This window comes from Scyliorhinus torazame, chromosome 3 (genome assembly GCF_047496885.1).
Source record: "Scyliorhinus torazame isolate Kashiwa2021f chromosome 3, sScyTor2.1, whole genome shotgun sequence".
NCBI classification, from domain to species: Eukaryota; Metazoa; Chordata; class Chondrichthyes; order Carcharhiniformes; family Scyliorhinidae; genus Scyliorhinus; species Scyliorhinus torazame.
The window spans coordinates 355447240-355467868 of NC_092709.1; the positions used below are offsets into that span (position 1 = coordinate 355447240).

The window sequence follows — 20629 nt, forward strand, 5'->3', positions numbered from 1 at the left end:
CGAGGAACCAAGACGGTGCCACAAACAGCCACTCGGGAGGGCTTCAGGACGAAGGGAGACCCTGGAGTGCAGGGACGCAGCCACGTGGCGTACACACAGCTGGCGGCCATGGTGGGTGCCCCCTGGACAAAAGGAAACCCCGGAGCCCTGGGGCCCGACCTCATGGTGTGAGCGGTGACCGCGGCCATTTTGTACGGCCCCCTAACGAAGGGAAACCCCGGAGGGCAGGGGCACATCCACCAGGTAAGTATGGGTGACCCCGCAGGACCGGGGGGGGGGGTCAAAAACCCCACCAGGATTGTTACCTGGAATGTAAGGGGACTCAACGGCCCGGTCAAAAGATCCAGAGTCTTCACCCACCTAAGAAGCCTGAAAGCAGATATAATCTACCTACAAGAGACGCACCTGAGGGAGAAGGACCGACGGCTGGTAAGAAAGGGCTGGGTGGGACAGACATACCACTCATGCTACGGGACGAGGGCTAGGGGGGTAGCAATATTAATTAGTAAGAGGACCAGGTTTACGGAAACCAAGATAGTTACGGACCCAGGGGGACGGTACGTCATGGTCAGCGGTGTCCTGGAAGGGGCACCGGTCATACTGGTAAATGTGTACGCTCCCAACTGGGACGACTCAGAATTCATAAAGAAGACCATGGCAGAAATCCCCGACCTTGACACACACCGACTGATCATGGGGGGCAACTTCAACTGTGTACAGGACCCACTGACCAACCGATCAAACCCCAGAGCAGGGAAAAAGACTGGCATGGCTAGGGAACTAGGAGCATTTATGGAGCAGATGGGGGCGGTGGACCCATGGAGGTTCCTGCACCCGGGAGAGAAGGAATTTTCATACTTCTCACAAGTGCACAAGGTATACACCCGTATCGACTTCTTTGCAGTGGGGAAATCGGTGCTTCCAGGGATCACGGGAATGCAGTGCTCCGCGATCGTTATCTCTGACCACGCTCCACACTACATGGATGTGAGGTTGGAGACAGGCCGTGCCCAGCGCCCCACATGGAGGCTGGACACGGACATCCTGGCTGACAAGGCCTTCTGTCAAAAAACATCGCGGTCCATAGGCGTCTACGTGAGTAACAACCAAAACGGGGAGGTCTCACCCTCCACGTTCTGGGAAGCGCTGAAGGCCGGGATTAGAGGAGAGATCACAGCCTACAAGGCAAGCAGAGATAGGGAAGAGAGGGTGTCCGAGGACCCGACCGTAGGGCTGCTGGTGGAGAGGAAAAAGCTGCAAATGGACTTTAACCTTCTATCCACTAGGAAAGCAGTGTACCAACTCCGACAGACACGGGGGACCTTCTACGAACATGGAGACCAGGCTGGCCGTCTATTGGCTCACCAGCTGAGAAAGCGGGCAGCCACGAGGGAAATAGCGCAGGTAAAGGATAGCAAAGGCAGACTGGTAACAGAACCAAAGGAGGTCATCGTGCATTTGAGACCTTCTACCGGGGTCTGTACACCTCCGAGCCCCCCAACGGGGGCGTGGGGATGAAACTGTTCCTAGACGGACTGGAACCACCAGTTGTGGGGGAAGACAGGCGGGGGAGCTGGAAGCACCAATAGACCTGGGAGAAATCATGGAGAGCATCAGCTCCATGCAGGCGGGGAAGGCACCGGGACCCGATGGGTTCCCGGCGGACTTCTGCAAAAAAATTGCACCAGCCCTGGCCCCACACCTAAGGGTCATGTTCGTGGACTCACCGGCAAGGGGCACCCTGCCCCCAACGCTAACGCAGGCCACAATCTCACTGATACCCAAAAAAGATAAAGACCTGACGGAATGCGGATCATACAGACCCATTTCACTGCTGAACGTGGATGCGAAAATACTCGCAAAGGTCCTGGCCAAAAGGCTGGAGGGCTGCGTACCAGAGGTGGTCGCAGAGGACCAAACCGGCCTTGTCAAGGGTAGGCAGCTCACAGCGAACATCAGGCGGCTGCTGAACGTAATAATGACCCCCCCCCCCGGGGAGAGAACACCAGAGGTGATCGTCTCCCTGGACGCAGAAAAGGCCTTCGACAGAGTCGAATGGAATTACCTCCTCGAGGTACTGGAGCGGTTTGGGCTAGGAGCGGGTTTCACCGCCTGGGTGAGGCTCCTGGAGCGGGATTCGCCGCCTGGGTGAGGCTCCTGGAGCGGGTTTCACCGCCTGGGTGAGGCTCCTGGAGCGGGATTCGCCGCCTGGGTGAGGCTCCTGTACAACGCTCCCAAAGCGAGCGTCCGAACTAACACCACCAGCTCTGAATACTTCCAGCTGCAGAGAGGAACAAGGCAGGGCTGCACCCTGTCCCCACTCTTGTTCGCGCTAGCGATCGAACCCCTGGCGATAGCCCTGCGGGACGCGAAAAGCAGGAAGGGAATCCGGAGAGGAGACAGAGAGCACAGAGTCTCAGTCTGTGCAGATGACCTGCTCCTCTGTGTCTCGAAGCCACAGGAGGGACTGAAGGCAATACTGCAAATACTGAAAGAGTTTGGAACCTTCTCGGGCTACAAACATAACCTGGGCAAAAGCGAGACATTCCCAGTGAACCCAAATGGGGGAGGGAGAGAGCTGGAGGGGCTCCCGTTCAAAACAGCCCAGAACAGATTCCGTTACCTGGGAATCCAGATAGCCAGAGACTGGACCCAGATCCACAAGTGGAACATGACCAGCCTGGTGGAGGAAGTAAGAAAAGATCTTCAACGGTGGGGCTCACTCCCACTCTCCCTGGCGGGAAGAGTGCAGAGGGTCAAGATGAACGTACTGCCAAGGTACCTCTTCCTGTTTAGATCCATTCCGATCCTCATCCCCAAGGCCTTTTTCCAAAACATAGACAGTCTAATCATGGCGTTTGTATGGGCCTAGAGAACCCGAGAATTCACAAACCGACACTGCAAAGAGGGAAAATCAAAGGGGGCTTGGCCTTACCGAACCTACAATACTACCACTGGGCAGCAACGGCAGAAAGAGTGAGGGGATGGGGACAAGAACCTGACACAGATTGGGTACAAATGGAGGAGGCATCCTGTAAAGGAACGACCCTCCGGGCCCTGGCCACAGCAGCACTCCCATCCCCCTGAACAAGGTACACAACGAGCCCAGTGGTAGCGGCCACGCTGAGAACGTGGGCCCAGCTCAGACAACACTTCAGGATAACCAAAATGTCCCCCATGGCCCCCATCTGCGGCAATCCCAGATTCCCCCAGCCATGCTAGATACCACCTTCAAAAGATGGAGATGGGACGGGGGCACATGGACGGTCGGGGACTTCTACGTAGGGCGCAGACTGGCGACACTGGACGGTCTGACGAGAAAGTGGAGGCTAGCAAAAGGACAGGAAATGAGACACCTCCAAATAAAACACTTCCTCCGCAAAGAGACAATGGGGTACCCCGAGGCCCCAGAAAGCACGCTACTAGAGGACCTGATAGGCACAAGCAACGAGAAGGGGGGGCTATGTGGGAAAATATACGGACAGCTACTGGACAGAGCCCAGACTCCACTGGACAAGACCAGACAAAAATGGGAGGATGAACTGGGGACAGAGGTAGGATGGGGACTCTGGAGCGAAGCACTGAGCAGGGTAAACTCCACCTCCTCCTGCGCAAGGCTAAGCCTAATGCAGCTGAAAGTGGTGCACAGAGCCCGCCTGACCAGAACCCGTATGAGCAGGTTCTTCCCGGAGGTGGAGGACAGATGTGACCGGTGCCAGAGGGGCCCGGCCAACCACACCCACATGTTCTGGGCTTGTCCCAAGCTTGCTGGGTTCTGGACAGCCTTCTCCGAGGCAATGTCCAGGGTTGTGGGGGTGAGGGTGAAGCCATGCCCGATTGTGGCAATCTCCGGGGTATCGGAGCAGCCAGAGTTACACATGGGGAAGGGGGCCAACGACCTCGCTTTCGCTTCCCTAATCGCACGCTGGAGAATCCTGCTCGGCTGGCGATCAGCAGCACCACCCACAGCTGCAGACTGGCTCGCTGACCTCTCGGAATTTCTCCACCCGGAGAAGATTAAGTACGCCATCCGAGGGTCAGAGGAAGGTGTTGATTCCCAAATTTCTTTCTCTGTCAGTCTGGCCTCAATAAAAGTTGAGATGGATTCGCACGTAAAAAGAAGTTATTTATTTAGCTTGCAAGCTTGGTTCATTTCACAGAAACATAAGAGACATCCAGTTTCCTATATCCCAGAAAGCGAATGAACAAAGAAACAAAGGGATCTCTGCAAATCAATTCAAATGGTATCAAGTTTCACATACTCGACGCCCATAGGTCAGCCTATATCCCTCCTGACCTGTTTGATCTATTCTGATTGGCTCACCTCCAATCCCTTTCTCTGGCCCCTATCAATGCAGCATCACTCTCATAGACACACCTCTTCCTGCTTTTTCCATGCGGTCTCAAATCCCTTTGTCCCTAACTGCCAGAATCAAAGTGGCTTATTTCTACATTACATTAACTAGTATCTCTAAAGTAACTATTTTATATCACATTCGTCATTCCCTCCTTTTATCATTCCATGATAACCGAACTATCCAATCCATAGCTACGGTTCCTCATCTAAAAGATCCGTCGCTGCATTTCCAATTCCTGTCTTAGCCCCCCTTCATCTGCCTCACCCTCATGGATTTTAACAGTTAAATTTTTTTTTTCGGTGATTGGGGCGGTGATCTGATCCAGTGCACCCCGCATTCTACCCATCACACATTTAAGGATGGCCAGGCCCACAAAGATGCAGCCGATAGCTACCACTAGATACATGGCCATATTCATCAACCAGTCCTTCCATCCTCCAAATACCCAGTTACCCCAAGAGCCAGGATCCTGCATCCCGTCCAAGTGATCCCGTATGCGATACATAAATTTAGTGATGTTAGCGGTCAAGTCCTGAACTCCCATGATACACTTGCCCTGTACTATGGCGCATACCCCACCCTCACGGGCCAGAAGATAGTCAAGAGCATACCGGTTCTGCATTGCAAACAACCGTAGCTGAGACAACTCCTTGGTTATTGCCCCGAGGGCTCCCAAGGTTTCATTTCCCAAGATGGTAAGGCCGCAAATAAAATAATTCCGATCACTGACAGCCAAGGAACCCCCCACACCTCCCAGTTTATCCAACTTTGAAATGCCATTCGGGCCGCCCAGCAATGCGGAAAGCCCTAGTCCCAACAGTGATATGAGAGACATTCGCCCAGCCACAGAGGAGCTGGAGGCCGGCGTTCAATGGAACGCAAGTGGTGTTGTAACAAACGCATTGGCCAGACGCCTGGGTGATATGGCACCTCCTGTCCGTACAGGTGGGAAACAGACATGTTATATTTGTGTCCACCTCTACCAGCAAACAGCCATATCCTTCACTGCTGAAGCAATTCTCGTACGACCGGGAATCCCTATTGGGAGTGAAGTGGCTAGGTATGTACGCCCTCCACCGTTGCAGCCTATCATACTGTGAATGGGAATTATCCCGAGGAAGGGGAAGGCAAATAGCCGGTGGTGCTGAACCCGGATCGTAAGGAAGAGTGACTTGCTCGGGCGGTGGCTCGGAATGCTGACAATGAACCACCGTTTGGGGAGTGCCCCAAAGCGGTGAAACAGAAAATAACCTAGACACCGCTGCGGGGTTCGGGTAGCAGACAACCCGTCCCTGGCCATACAAGCGGTGGTAAATCTGGTAGAAGAGATTCATACTACCCAGGTTTTCCTCAGTTTGGCCTTTAATTAACTTAAGTGTATCTCCCGGTAACCTACGTTCTAGCTGTACTTCCCTTCTCATACGCCCCGTCCTCTCTCTAGTCCCTTTCTCTTTCTCATAGCCTCTTCCTACACTCTTCTGACAGCCTGATTTTACCTTTATTGTACCACTCTTAACACATCCAAAATCAAATTTACATGTATTCCAAAAACAAGGCAATGTCCATATAATGTTCCCTTCCCATCGCCGGGACCGGTGCAACTGCTTCATGACTCCTGCATTCTCCTTAACTTTGATGACCTTCCATGAGTCGATACCATGTCCTCGTATATGGGGGCAGCAAAGAACATCACCTTTGCATAGGTGATGTATCCTTGTAGATTGGTTGGGGCTACACAGATACATAATATTCCCCTTTTCCATGTCCATCGCCAATAACACGCCAAGCGAAGTGAGGCCAAATATCAGACAGACGATGCGTAGCCACTCCATCATGCTCCACACCTGTAAAATAGCACTGGAGAAGGGAGGCAGGTTAGTATCCGACCTTTTACAGTAGTGGAGATGGACTCAATTTACAGTGATGTATGTGGACCCAAGCACTTCGCCCCTCCACTTCAACTGCTGTGGGGGTGGTAAGGAGAACTTGGAAGGGCCCGTCCCATCGCGGCTCCGACCCCTTCCTAGTCCAATTTTTGACCATGACATAACTACCGGGCTGGACTGAAAGTGAGCTAGGTACTGGGGGCAATGGCTGGTGAGCCGCGCGGACCTGGCCATGGAGTTCCTTGAGCACTTGCGTGAGGGCTAGAACATAGGTGGTCATCTCTTCAGTCATATGGTGAAACTGAACCAGTCTGGGAACATGCAGGCAACAGGGAGTTCTAAGAGGCCTGCCATAAAGAATCTCGGCGGGAGAGAGCCGGGCCGGTCCCGCAGGTGTAACCCGCAGCTGGAAGAGGGCAACGGGGAGCAACTTAAGCCATGGCAGTCCCGTGTCTGCTCTTAATTTAGCCAATTTAGTTTTGAGGGTCTGATTGTGTCTCTCATCCAACCCGGCCGCCTGCGGTCTGTAAGCACAGTGTAACTGCTGGCGTTTGCCCAACTGGGAGCAAAACTCCTTGTTAATTTGTCCAATAAAATTAGGCCCTTTATCAGAACTTAACTGAGCTGGTATACCGTACCGGGGAATGATTTCCCTCATCAAGACTTTAACCACAGTAGCAGCTTTATTATCGATAGTCGGATACGCCTCGACCCATCTGCTGAACACATCCACAATGACCAAAACATATTTGTAACATTGACACCTTTCCAACTCAATGTAATCCATTTGGAGCGTCTCAAAGGGACCACTGGGCAACGGGGTTTGCCCCTTCCCACAAGGGATACCTTTTCCGGTGTTATATTGCTGACAAATCAAACACCGATTACTGATACTTTGGGCCAACCCCTGCATTTTAGGGTGCCACCAAGTGTCCAGCAACAAATCACTAGTCCCTCGAGCCCCACAATGAGTTGCAAAGTGTACACATTCAGTGACCCATAAAGCCAGCGCATCAGACATACAAGTCTGATGTGCAGGCGTGGTCCATAAAGAGGAAACAGAATCATATGTACAACCTAACCGTTTCCACATTTGTTTATCACTCTCAGGAGCGTCCTCCTGTAACCTTATGACGTCTTGGATGGTTGGCATTGGCTTGTCAGAAGCAGACATATTCATAGTAGATCGTTTAGTCTGACTTAACATCTTAGGCACCATCACTTGCTGAATTTGCGCGGCTGTTCGCGCTGCACGATCTGCTCGTTCATTACCAACGTCAACTGGGGTTGTACCATTCGTGTGGGCAGCGCATTTAATGATGGAAATCTGCGCTGGCATAAGGAGGGCCTGCAGTAGGTCATTAACTAAACCCCGGTGGGATATTTGACCACACATAATCATGTCAGGTTGTTCTGACGAAATGTCACTCAAATCGCCCCTTATTGTGGTAGTTTCCTGAATCAAGGCTAAACATTCTTGACCAGGCGCGTCCTCATGGACAGGGGGACCGCTAAGAAAACAGGCTGGATTGATAGTGGTACAGTATTTAAATGTCAGACGTGGATTGTTCAAAAGGTATATCTCATACCTATTCTGACGAGCTGCGGTAAGATGCTGACCATTCGCCCCATATCCCTGGCATGGTACTGGTCATGGACCTGACGTGTAATATGAGGGCTTACCGAAGCTGACTGTGGCCATAAATGTGGTGATATTGTAACAAAATCGGCTGTACCTTCTTTTCCCGTGACTGTGGCTGGAACCTTGACTGGCCATTCGGTCTCAAGTAATGGCCGGTATTTGTCCTCCAACTCCCTGTTTCGTCCAGTTCTGTCATAGGCCAGGGTAACGTGATGCAGTGACTGTTCAACGTCTAACGTCCACCACTGGGGGGTGATAGAAATATAGCACTGTTGTCTCATCCTCCTCTTCGCTGATCCACCCACCCAAAGTCACTATATTGGGGCTCCTGCTGGTAAACTACCATTTCTGCCGCTTGTTGGGGTCGCAGATCATCCTTTTTCATTACATACTCAGTCTTAACCTTTGTAACTGAGCCTCCTTCTTGGCCTACACCCTCCTTCCAGTAAAATCTGACTGCCCTTGCCATCTGGGAAGGGTCGTTCTCTGTCCAATTCATGTTATTACATTTCACAGCAGTAACCACAGAAGGTGGTAGGCAATGCATTAACATAGCACAGTATTGAGGGGAATTCTGACCATTTTGATACAGCAAATCGCCTGACTGCCCCCGGTAGATTTCATTAAAACGCTCCAGAAATTCCTCTGGCTCTTCAGTCTTCCTAGGTTTTAGGTCTAAGATAACAGAAAGATTTATGGGCCTTTGAAATGTGCTATTCAACGCATTCAAGATCTGTGTCCTTCTTTTCTCTATTTGCTCTTTTTTTTTAAACTTAAAAATGTTTGAAAATTCAAATTGAATTACTGCAACTTGCAAGCTTAGCTCTGATCTCAACTCAGAACTAAATTTACAATTTGCTTAACACAAACTTGTATAACATTTACAACTTAATTATTTCTTTATCTTAACAATTTTTCTTTTAACAAGTTTTTTTTTCTTTTACATACACATAAGTATTAGCAAAATCAACTATCATCTCCAGATTGACACTTTTTAAAATGGTGTCCATGATCTTCTTTAAGTTTCTATTAATCTCCAGATAAAGTGAGATAAACCTTATTTCAAGTAAGTAAAACTTAAGATTCTGGCAATTTCAATCAATTGCTTTCGAAAATAATAACTTTTATCAAAGAGGTGGAGAAACCCACTGGTTTCCTTTAATTAATTCAAAACGTAACTTTGCTGGTGTTCACTGACTCAAAGGAAAGGTATCCGATTACACTACAGGCTGCTGCTGTTATCTCAAAGCCTGAGTGAGAAGCACTGTCTGTTTTCAACTTTGCCTGCTGCTGTTAACCCTTTGAGAGACTTCTGCTTCAACCAATATGCAGCATTCCCCACAATCTCAACTAGACCTCGGAACTGCGTTTTTCGCCAATACAGTCCAAGGAGACAATTTTAGCTTAATCAACTATATATTTAAAACAGTCACACATAGAGTTGAACCATCTTCAGATTTAAAAACAGTTATACTGGACTGAACCTTCATCTACTGAAGTCACATCAGCCCCTGAACCCATATAATAGACTGAACCTTCATTACTGAAGTCCCATCAGCCCCTGAACCCATATAATAGACTGAACCTTCATTACTGAAGTCACATCAGCCTCTGAACCCTTATACTTGGAATTGAATCATCATTTGAGATGTCCCATCAACCCAAAACCCTAACCCAAGCCGAAACAATAATATGAAATCCCATCAATTAAATTGCTAATCCCCAGACTGACCTGTGATTTCGTCGAGGCGGTCTTTCTGTGCCAACCGCGAGTGACCAGACTAATCAGACGATAAGAAGAGGGGAACAATCAATGCGCGGTCGTTTTCCAGTTCTACATTGAGGGCCCTTTGTTCCCCATCCTCCTGTTCATAATCAGTCTAATTCTGATTTCGCAGTTGGATCAGGACCGCCCTGAGAAATCCCGGTTTTCGGCACCAAATGTTGATTCCCAAATTTCTTTCTCTGTCAGTCTGGCCTCAATAAAAGTTGAGATGGATTCGCACGTAAAAAGAAGTTATTTATTTAGCTTGCAAGCTTGATTCATTTCATAGAAACATAAGAGACATCCAGTTTCCTATATCCCAGAAAGCGAATGAACAAAGAAACAGATGTGAGCGGTGCCAGAGGGGCCCGGCCAACCACACCCACATGTTCTGGGCTTGTCCCAAGCTTGCTGGGCTCTGGGCAGCCTTCTCCGAGGCAATGTCCAGGGTTGTGGGGGTGAGGGTGAAGCCATGCCCAATAGTGGCAATCTTCGGGGTATCGGAGCAGCCAGAGCTACACATGGGGAAGGGGGCCAACGCCCTCGCTTTCGCTTCCCTAATCGCACGCCGGAGAATCCTGCTCGGCAGGCGGTCGGCAGCACCACCCACAGCTGCAGACTGGCTCGCTAACCTCTCGGAATTTCTCCCCCTGGAGAAGATTAAGTACGCCACCCGAGGGTCAGGGGAAGGTGTTGATTCCCAAATTTCTTTCTCTGTCAGTCTGGCCTCAATAAAAGTTGAGATGGATTCGCACGTAAAAAGAAGTTATTTATTTAGCTTGCAAGCTCGATTCATTTCATAGAAACATAAGAGACATCCAGTTTCCTATATCCCAGAAAGCGAATGAACAAAGAAACAAAGGGATCTCTGCAAATCAATTCAAATGGTATCAAGTTTCACATACTCGACGCCCATAGGTCAGCCTATATCCCTCCTGACCTGTTTGATCTATTCTGATTGGCTCACTTCCAATCCCTTTCTCTGGCCCCTATCAATGCAGCATCACTCTCATAGACACACCTCTTCCTGCTTTTTCCATGCGGTCTCAAATCCCTTTGTCCCTAACTGCCAGAATCAAAGTGGCTTATTTCTACATTACATTAACTAGTATCTCTAAAGTAACTATTTTATATCACATTCGTCAAAGGCTTCCTGGATACTGGGGGGCAGTTTGTCGGCCTGTTCCAAAACCTGTTCAAGGCCAACAACGAGGAGTAACCTAATAAGAATTTTTTAAATTACTAAAACACCAAGATAGATGAGTTACCAAAAGACTGCGCAACCCCGGACCGGGGGAGGGGGGGTGAACGGGGTGGAACGGGGAGGAACCATGCACCGATCCAGAGGCCAATGAAAGGCACGTAGGGTCAGTTAAACGAAGGACAAACTAAAACTCTGTATAATAAAGGAAATTAGCGCAGGCGAGAAAAATGTGATGTGTGTATACAACTGTTTATAAATATGAGATATGCCAATAAAAAGAATTTTTAAAAAAAAGCTTGGTAATTCAATAATGATATCGGGCGTTATGACCCACACTGCAACGGGTCCGTATCCTTTTTTAGAATCAGGGAGATAGACGTCTGCGATAACGTAGGGGCAGTTCCCCATTCTCCTGCGCCTCATGATACATTCTCACCAGCAGTGGCCACAGCTCCGCCCCAAACCTTTTATCAAACTCCACTGGGAACCCTTCTGGTCCCAGGGCCTTCCCCGTCTGCGTCACCCCTATCACCTCCCGCAGCCCATTCGGGGCCTTCAGGCCCTGAACCCACCCCTCCACCACCTTGGGAAACTCCAACCCATCCAGGAACTGCCTCAGCCCCACCTCCTCCTCCGTTGGGTGCCCCGACTCATCGAGCCTCCGATAGAAGGCCTCAAATACTCCATTCACCCCTTCCCTATCCATCCTTGCACATGGGAGAAACATGAAAATTCCTTCGCCCTCGGCCTCCCAAACCTCCATGGGCCTGCCCGCCCCATGCGCTCCATAAACCCCCTCAGCTCCCTAACCATTGCCAACACCCTTGACGACTTTGGACTTGGACTGGACCGTATTAAAGTCACCCCGCCATAATCAACCAGTGTATTTACAAATCCGGAATCTTCCCCAACACCTGCCTCATAAAATCCACATCATCCCAATTCGGGACATAAACGTTTACCTGAACTACCGGCATCTCCTCCAACTTCCCACTGACTTCCACATATCTACCCCCCGATTGGCCACAATACTCCCCATCTCAAACGCCACCCTCTTATTGTTCAACATCGCCACTCCCCTCGTCTTCACATCCAGCCCCGAGTGGAATACCTGCCCCACCCATCCCCTCCTCCATCTGATCCGCCACCTTCACCTGTCTCCCGTAAAAGCGTCCGCCTTCAGGTGCGTGAACACACGCGGCCGTTTAATTGGCCCGTTCAACCCTTGCACGTTCCATGTGACCCGTCTGGTCAGAGGGCTCCCCTCCCCCTCCCCTGCCGATCAGCCACACCCCTTCTTGAGCCAGTCCCCGGCCCGCGTCAAACGCCCCTCCAGGCCTCCCCGAGATGCCCACCGCCATCGCTCCCTTACTAACTGTACCGCACCAATCGCACCCATTTCAGCAACCCCCCCCTCTCCAACCCCAAACACAGAACCAGCCCCCCCCTCTCCAACCCCAAACACAGAACCAGCCCCCCCCCTCTCCAACCCCAAACACAGAACCAGCCCCCCCCTCTCCAACCCCAAACACAGAACCAGCCCCCCCCCTCTCCAACCCCAAACACAGAACCAGCCCCCCCCCTCCTCCAACCCCAAACACAGAACCAGCCCCCCCTCTCCAACCCCAAACACGGAACCAGCCCCCCCCTCTCCAACCCCAAACACAGAACCAGCCCCCCCCCCCAACCCCAAACACAGAACCAGCCCCCCCCCTCCAACCCCAAACACAGAACCAGCCCCATCCCCCCTCCTCCAACCCCAAACACAGAACCAGCCCCCCCCTCTCCAACCCCAAACACGGAACCAGCCCCCCCCTCTCCAACCCCAAACACGGAACCAGCCCCCCCCTCTCCAACCCCAAACACGGAACCAGCCCCTCCTCTCCAACCCCAAACACAGAACCAGCCCCCCCTCTCCAACCCCAAACACAGAACCAGCCCCCCCTCCTCCAACCCCAAACACAGAACCAGCCCCCCCCCTCTCCAACCCCAAACACAGAACCAGCCCCTCCTCCTCCAACCCCAAACACAGAACCAGCCCCTCCTCCTCCAACCCCAAACACAGAACCAGTCCCCCCTCTCCAACCCCAAACATCAGAACCAGCCCCCCCCTCTCCAACCCCAAACACAGAACCAGCCCCTCCTCTCCAACCCCAAACACAGAACCAGCCCCCCCTCCTCCAACCCCAAACACAGAACCAGCCCCTCCCCCTCCAACCCCAAACACAGAACCAGCCCCCCTCCTCCAACCCCAAACACAGAACCAGCCCCCCCCTCCTCCAACCCCAAACACAGAACCAGCCCCCCCTCTCCAACCCCAAACATCAGAACCAGCCCCCCCCTCTCCAACCCCAAACACAGAACCAGCCCCTCCTCTCCAACCCCAAACACAGAACCAGCCCCCCCTCCTCCAACCCCAAACACAGAACCAGCCCCTCCCCCTCCAACCCCAAACACAGAACCAGCCCCCCCTCCTCCAACCCCAAACACAGAACCAGCCCCCCCCCTCTCCAACCCCAAACACAGAACCAGCCCCCCCCCTCCTCCAACCCCAAACACAGAACCAGCCCCCCCTCCTCCAACCCCAAACACAGAACCAGCCCCCCCTCTCCAACCCCAAACACAGAACCAGCCCCCCCCCAACCCCAAACACAGAACCAGCCCCCCCCCTCTCCAACCCCAAACACAGAACCAGCCCCCCCTCTCCAACCCCAAACACAGAACCAGCCCCCCCCCCTCCTCCAACCCCAAACACAGAACCAGCCCCCCCTCCTCCAACCCCAAACACAGAACCAGCCCCTCCCCCTCCAACCCCAAACACAGAACCAGCCCCCCCTCCTCCAACCCCAAACACAGAACCAGCCCCCCCCTCTCCAACCCCAAACACAGAACCAGCCCCCCCCTCCTCCAACCCCAAACACAGAACCAGCCCCCCCTCCTCCAACCCCAAACACAGAACCAGCCCCCCCTCTCCAACCCCAAACACAGAACCAGCCCCCCCCTCTCCAACCCCAAACACAGAACCAGTCCCCCCTCTCCAACCCCAAACACAGAACCAGCCCCCCCTCTCCAACCCCAAACACAGAACCAGCCCCCCCCCCTCCAACCCCAAACACAGAACCAGCCCCCCCTCCTCCAACCCCAAACACAGAACCAGCCCCCCCTCCTCCAACCCCAAACATCAGAACCAGCCCCCCCTCTCCAACCCCAAACACAGAACCAGCCCCCCCTCCTCCAACCCCAAACACAGATCCAGCCCCCCCTCCCCAACCCCAAACACAGAACCAGCCCCCCCTCCTCCAACCCCAAACACAGAACCAGCCCCCCTCTCCAACCCCAAACACAGAACCAGCCCCCCCTCCTCCAACCCCAAACATCAGAACCAGCCCCCCCTCTCCAACCCCAAACACAGAACCAGCCCCCCCCTCCTCCAACCCCAAACACAGAACCAGCCCCCCCTCCCCAACCCCAAACACAGAACCAGCCCCCCCTCCTCCAACCCCAAACACAGAACCAGCCCCTCCCCCTCCAACCCCAAACACAGAACCAGCCCCCCCTCTCCAACCCCAAACACAGAACCAGCCCCCCCCTCCTCCAACCCCAAACACAGAACCAGCCCCCCCTCCCCAACCCCAAACACAGAACCAGCCCCCCCTCTCCAACCCCAAACACAGAACCAGCCCCCCCCCTCCTCCAACCCCAAACATCAGAACCAGCCCCCCCTCTCCAACCCCAAACACAGAACCAGCCCCCCCCCTCCTCCAACCCCAAACACAGAACCAGCCCCCCCTCCCCAACCCCAAACACAGAACCAGCCCCCCCACCTCCAACCCCAAACACAGAACCAGCCCCCCTCCTCCTCCAACCCCAAACATCAGAACCAGCCCCCCCTCTCCAACCCCAAACACAGAACCAGCCCCCCCTCCTCCAACCCCAAACACAGAACCAGCCCCCCCTCTCCAACCCCAAACACAGAACCAGCCCCCCCTCCTCCAACCCCAAACATCAGAACCAGCCCCCCCTCTCCAACCCCAAACACAGAACCAGCCCCTCCTCCTCCAACCCCAAACATCAGAACCAGCCCCCCCTCCAACCCCAAACACGGAACCAGCCCCCCCTCTCCAACCCCAAACACAGAACCAGCCCCCCCTCCTCCAACCCCAAACAAAGAACCAGCCCCCCCTTTCCAACCCCAAACACAGAACCAGCCCCTCCTCCTCCAACCCCAAACACAGAACCAGCCCCCCCTCCTCCAACCCCAAACACAACCAGCCCCTCCCCCCTCCAACGCCAAACACAGAACCAGCCCCCCCTCTCCAACCCCAAACACAGAACCAGCCCCTCCCCCCCAACCCCAAACACAGAACCAGCCCCTCCTCCTCCAACCCCAAACACAGAACCAGCCCCCCCTCCTCCAACCCCAAACACAGAACCAGCCCCCCCTCCTCCAACCCCAAACACAGAACCAGCCCCTCCCCCCTCCAACCCCAAACACAGAACCAGCCCCTCCTCCTCCAACCCCAAACACAGAACCAGCCCCATCCCCCCTCCAACCCCAAACACAGAACCAGCCCCTCCCCCTCCAACCCCAAACACAGAACCAGCCCCCCCTCCTCCAACCCCAAACACAGAACCAGCCCCCCCTCCTCCAACCCCAAACACAGAACCAGCCCCCCCCTCCTCCAACCCCAAACACAGAACCAGCCCCCCCTCCTCCAACCTCAAACACGGAACCAGCCCCTCCCCCCCTCCAACCCCAAACACAGAACCAGCCCCCCCTCCTCCAACCCCAAACACAGAACCAGCCCCATCCCCCCTCCAACCTCAAACACAGAACCAGCCCCCCCCTCCAACCCCAAACACAGAACCAGCCCCATCCCCCCTCCAACCCCAAACACAGAACCAGCCCCCCCTCCTCCAGCCCCAAACACAGAACCAGCCCCCCTCCTCCAACCCCAAACACAGAACCAACCCCATCCCCCCTCCAGCCCCAAACACAGAACCAGCCCCCCCTCCTCCAACCCCAAACACAGAACCAGCCCCATCCCCCCTCCAACCCCAAACACAGAACCAGCCCCCCCTCCTCCAACCCCAAACACAGAACCAGACCCATTCCCCCTCCAACTCCAAACACAGAACCAGCCCCATCCCCCCTCCAACCCCAAACACAGAACCAGCCCCTCCCCCCTCCAACCTCAAACACAGAACCAGCCCCTCCCCCCCTCCAACCCCAAAGACAGAACCAGCCCCATCCCCCCTCCAACCCCAAACACAGAACCAGCCCCCCCTCCTCCAACCCCAAACACAGAACCAGACCCATTCCCCCTCCAACTCCAAACACGGAACCAGCCCCATCCCCCCTCCAACCCCAAACACAGAACCAGCCCCTCCCCCCTCCAACCTCAAACACAGAACCAGCCCCATCCCCCCTCCAACCCCAAACACAGAACCAGCCCCTCCCCCCTCCAACCCCAAACACAGAACCAGCCCCTCCCCCCCCCCTCCAACCCTAAACACAGAACCAGCCCCTCCCCCTCCTCCAACCCCAAACACAGAACCAGCCCCCCCTCCTCCAACCCCAAACACAGAACCAGCCCCATCCCCCCTCCAACCCCAAACACAGAACCAGCCCCTCTCCCCCTCCAACCCCAAACACAGAACCAGCACCTCCCAGCCTCCAACCCCAAACACAGAACCAGCCCCTCCCCCCCTCCACACCAAAAACACAGAACCAGCCCCTCCCCCCTCCAACCCCAAACACAGGACCAGCCCCTCCCCCACTCCTACCTCCTGACGACCCCCCACTTCATTTCCGTTCACTAGCCCACCCAGCCAGCATGCTGGCCCCCATCCAAGGCCTCTAACGTCCCCATCCCCCCTCCATCCACTGCTCCTCCCACCCACTACAAGCAATCAAAGAATAACAAAAAGCACATTCACCATCGCTGCTCCCCCCTCGTAACCCACCCCAACCTACCCACCCCAAACTACCCACCCTGCACGACCCACCCCGCACGACCCACCCTGCACGACCCACCCTGCACGATCCACCCTGCACGACCCACCCCGAACTACCCACTTCGAACTACCCACCCCGAACTACCCACCCTGCACGACCCACCCTGCACGACCCACCCTGCACGACCCACCCTGCACGACCCACCCCAAACTACCCATCCCAAACACTGCCATAAACACAAAGCTCCTCTCCGAAGTTCCGTGTCCTCACACTCCTCCCCGTCCGTGGTCCCAGTCCGCCGCCTCCTCTGGCCAGTCAAAATAACACTCCTGTTTTTGGTGAGTCACTCACAGGTGGGCCACCGGGTACAAGACCCCAAACTTCGCTCCCTTCTTGAAGAGGGCAGCCATTACTCTGCACCCAGGTCCTGGAGCCATTACTCTGCACCCAGGTCCTGGAGACCCGCAGCTCACTCCCTTCCCCGGTGCACCTCCTGATCTGCCTCTCCCATTGCCAAACCTTTTCTTTGTCCCAGAAAGCTTCACCGCCATTGGCGGCTCGCCCACCTGCCGTCTTCCTCAGTGCCCTGCGCACCCGAGTCACCTCGAGGGCCCGGCCAAAGGCCCCTACCTCGCAGCATCCTCGCCGCCTGCTTGGCGCCCTCCACTCCCTCGATGCCCTCGGGCATCCCGACGTTCCTCAAATTCTGTCTTCTGGAGCGATTCTCCAGTTCCTCCACCCTCTCCCTCTGCCTCTTGTGGCTGCCGGAGCCCATTCCCATGCCCATCTCTAACGAGGCCATTCGCTCCTCGTGCTTCCCCCCCACCGCCTCCTCCACCTCCTGAATCGCTGAGCCTCCGGCCTCTGCCCCACATTCTCAATCGCCGCTCTGAGCGGCTCCACCACCTTAGCCAGGTCCTCCGCGGCCTCCTTCCTGTGCTGGAATGAGTCGCTCAGAACCTCCACCAGCTGTCACTGCAGTGCTGACTTAATTGGCACAATTGACTCATCAAGGAAGGGTCAGGGAGCTGATCAGCCTTTCCCTTGTGGCAGGCGGGGCTACAAGAAGAGTGCAATTGCCATGCCAACTTCATCCTTCGGGGACACCTTAATTTCCCCCAGCTTACAGAACCTGTGGACTGAACGAGCCAGATAGCTGGATCAGTCATCCACCCTGACACTGATCCCTGACAGTCACACCTCCATAACCATCTCATCCTCTCCGGGGGTTCATTCTCACTGCAGCCATCCTGCCCCAGTGAGAGGGGCTTCGGGCCTCAGGCAGCAGGGGACCGCCTCTTGTCAGAGTCCCTCACTCTGCCCATTCAGCCTGACCTCTCATGGGATCCCTGCCTAGAACCGCACAGGCACCCCCAGCGCTGACCTGATGGATTCACCCGCTCCCACTCAGCAGCGCTATCACCTGCGCCAAGGTCTCCACTGCGGATGCCACCCTCGCAGTGTGGGCCTCGTTGCGTCGGAGTGACGGCAGCACCTGCTTAGGCAGAGGGTCCGGGTGGGATGCTGCCATCCTTTCCAGATGCCTGCACCTCTGCCTTTGTAGTTCCAGCCACCCTGGGGCGACCGCACCCAGGGGCATTTCATTGGCCGGGAGCTCGGCAGCATTCGCGTGTCCGGCATCCTTCCGAGTGCCAGATGCCTGGGAAGTCCCGGCCTCCCCCTGCTGTTGATCAGCAGGCGTGCTGAGCTCACCAGTGAGTGACCCAGAAGCCTGCTTACTATTTAATCCCTCCGAGGTGTGAGTATCTGCACTGATGGAAGGTGCGGCTGACTGTTCATAGAATCATAGAATTTACAGTGCAGAAGGAGGCCATTCGGCCCATCGAGTCTGCACCGGCTCTTGGAAAGAGCACCCCACCCAAGGTCAACACCTCCACCCTATCCCCATAACCCAGTAACCCCACCCAACACTAAGGGCAATTTTGGACACTAAGGGCAATTTATCATGGCCAATCCACCTAACCTGCACATCTTTGGACTGTGGGAGGAAACCGGAGCACCCGGAGGAAACCCACGCACACACGGGGAGGATGTGCAGACTCCGCACAGACAGTGACCCAAGCGGGAATCGAACCTGGGACCCTGGAGCTGTGAAGCAATTGTGCTAACCACTGTGCTACCGTGCTGTTGGCTGACTCTTTTATGGTCATATCCGATAAATCACCCGGAGCTGCTTGGGTCTGTGGTATCCAGGGGTAACAAGGATGGTCTGGGCTGCTCCTCCGGTTGCTCGACAAGGGAAGGGAGATGGCGTTAGTACATCATGGAGGATAAGTGATGTGAGATGTTTACTCCCGTGAAACTTGAGGAATGACTGTGCGTCCTTCGGGGTCTCACCTTTTGCTCGCTGCCCCCACTTTGCCATCAGCACAGACGCGGTCTTGCTCCTCCCCAGCCTGCTCAAGGGCTCTTTCTTCATACGAGGCGAGGGAGCGGAGCTCTCTCATCTCTCTGGGTAACTGGTCCCCCCCCCCACGCGTATTGTGCTAGATTTTGTCCTCCGGAGACTCAGGTGGGGAGATTGTAGGCGGGAATCCTGCCAATTCTGATGGTTGAAGAGTAGCACGCATGGGACTGAGGGGGGAGCGGGAATGTAAGGAGTCTGGGGGCATCACGGGGTCTGGGGTTGGGAAGAGGGCCTCGTGACAGGTGGGAAACCCACGCGATGGCTGGGTGAGAGACCACCTTGGCGGTGGCTGAGGGGGTGCAGCGAGAGACTGGAGGTGGCTGGCCACACGAAGAAGGTTTGTTCCAACACTGCAGTTCCGCCCTCTTCTGGAGGGAACTGACATTCCCTAGGGGGGGGTGGTCACCTTGCTGGTGGGACACCTTCTGGAGTGGGCATGCAGGACGTCCTGCCTCTGCTGGTCATGGCTCCTTCCGAAAATCCTGGAGCAGGCTTCCAGGCTGCCAACACATCCTGTGGATCTGGAACAAGTGCTGTGGAAGCATTGGTCAGCTTCCCAGTGATTGCAGGGATTAGGTTTCCCAGTGAGCGAAACACTGGGCGGCCATGATTCATGTGACGAATAAAACCTTTGTTGAGAGGGTCAGAAAGTAGTGAGAAGTCCCCTCGCACCATTTTGTCACACCGGAACCGGCACTTTGTCATTTTTGGGATAATATTCCACTCTAAGTCTCAATTCAGTGCTTTGTCCTCAACATTGTAATACAAATAACCTCCATCTCTAATTTCTTTAACAGGTGAAGAGGTTGGCGCTGTTGTGTTGTGGTACGTATGGACATTTTCAAAATGCTCGCAGAAAAATACTTTTCACTGCACCTCGGTCCAGGGGACAATTAACAAAATCCAATGAACTTTTTCCAAATTAGGAATAAATCAATTCGTCTTCACTCTGTTCTCTTTATATCTTTCTCTCTCCGCCCAACCTGGTTTCTCATTTTCCTTTCTCACTGAATAGACCCCACAGCCCCTAGAATGACCTCTGTTATTTGACCACAAGACCAGGCATGAAGGCTGAGGCACTAACTTACATCACGTGGCCTGTAGTGGTTCTAGAAGGTGGCGGAGGGAAAACAGAAATGGACAACAATTTCTCGTCTAACCAGCGATGTCCACACACCACGACAAAGCTTCCTCCAGCCTGAAAAATATCCATTGACCATCACTCTGTGCTTCCTCTTATTCAGCCAATTTTGTATCCACGTTGCTACTGTCCCTTTTATTCCATGACTTTTCTCACCAGTCTGTTGTGTGGCACTGTATGGAATGCCTTCTGTAAGTCCGTGTACACCACTTCAACAGCATTACCCTCATCGACCCTTTCAAAAAA

At 54.2% G+C, this 20629-nt stretch overlaps 1 protein-coding gene across 1 annotated transcript in view; it reads left to right on the forward strand.

The window, feature by feature from the left end:
* Nucleotides 1-20629, forward strand: part of LOC140409354 (apolipoprotein L3-like) — a 111343-nt gene that overhangs the window by 56128 nt on the left and 34586 nt on the right. Inside the window, exon 3 of the mRNA XM_072497785.1 lies at nt 20040-20067. Within this exon, the coding sequence (XP_072353886.1) occupies nt 20040-20067 (28 nt within the window). The remainder of the gene's footprint in view (nt 1-20039; nt 20068-20629) is intronic.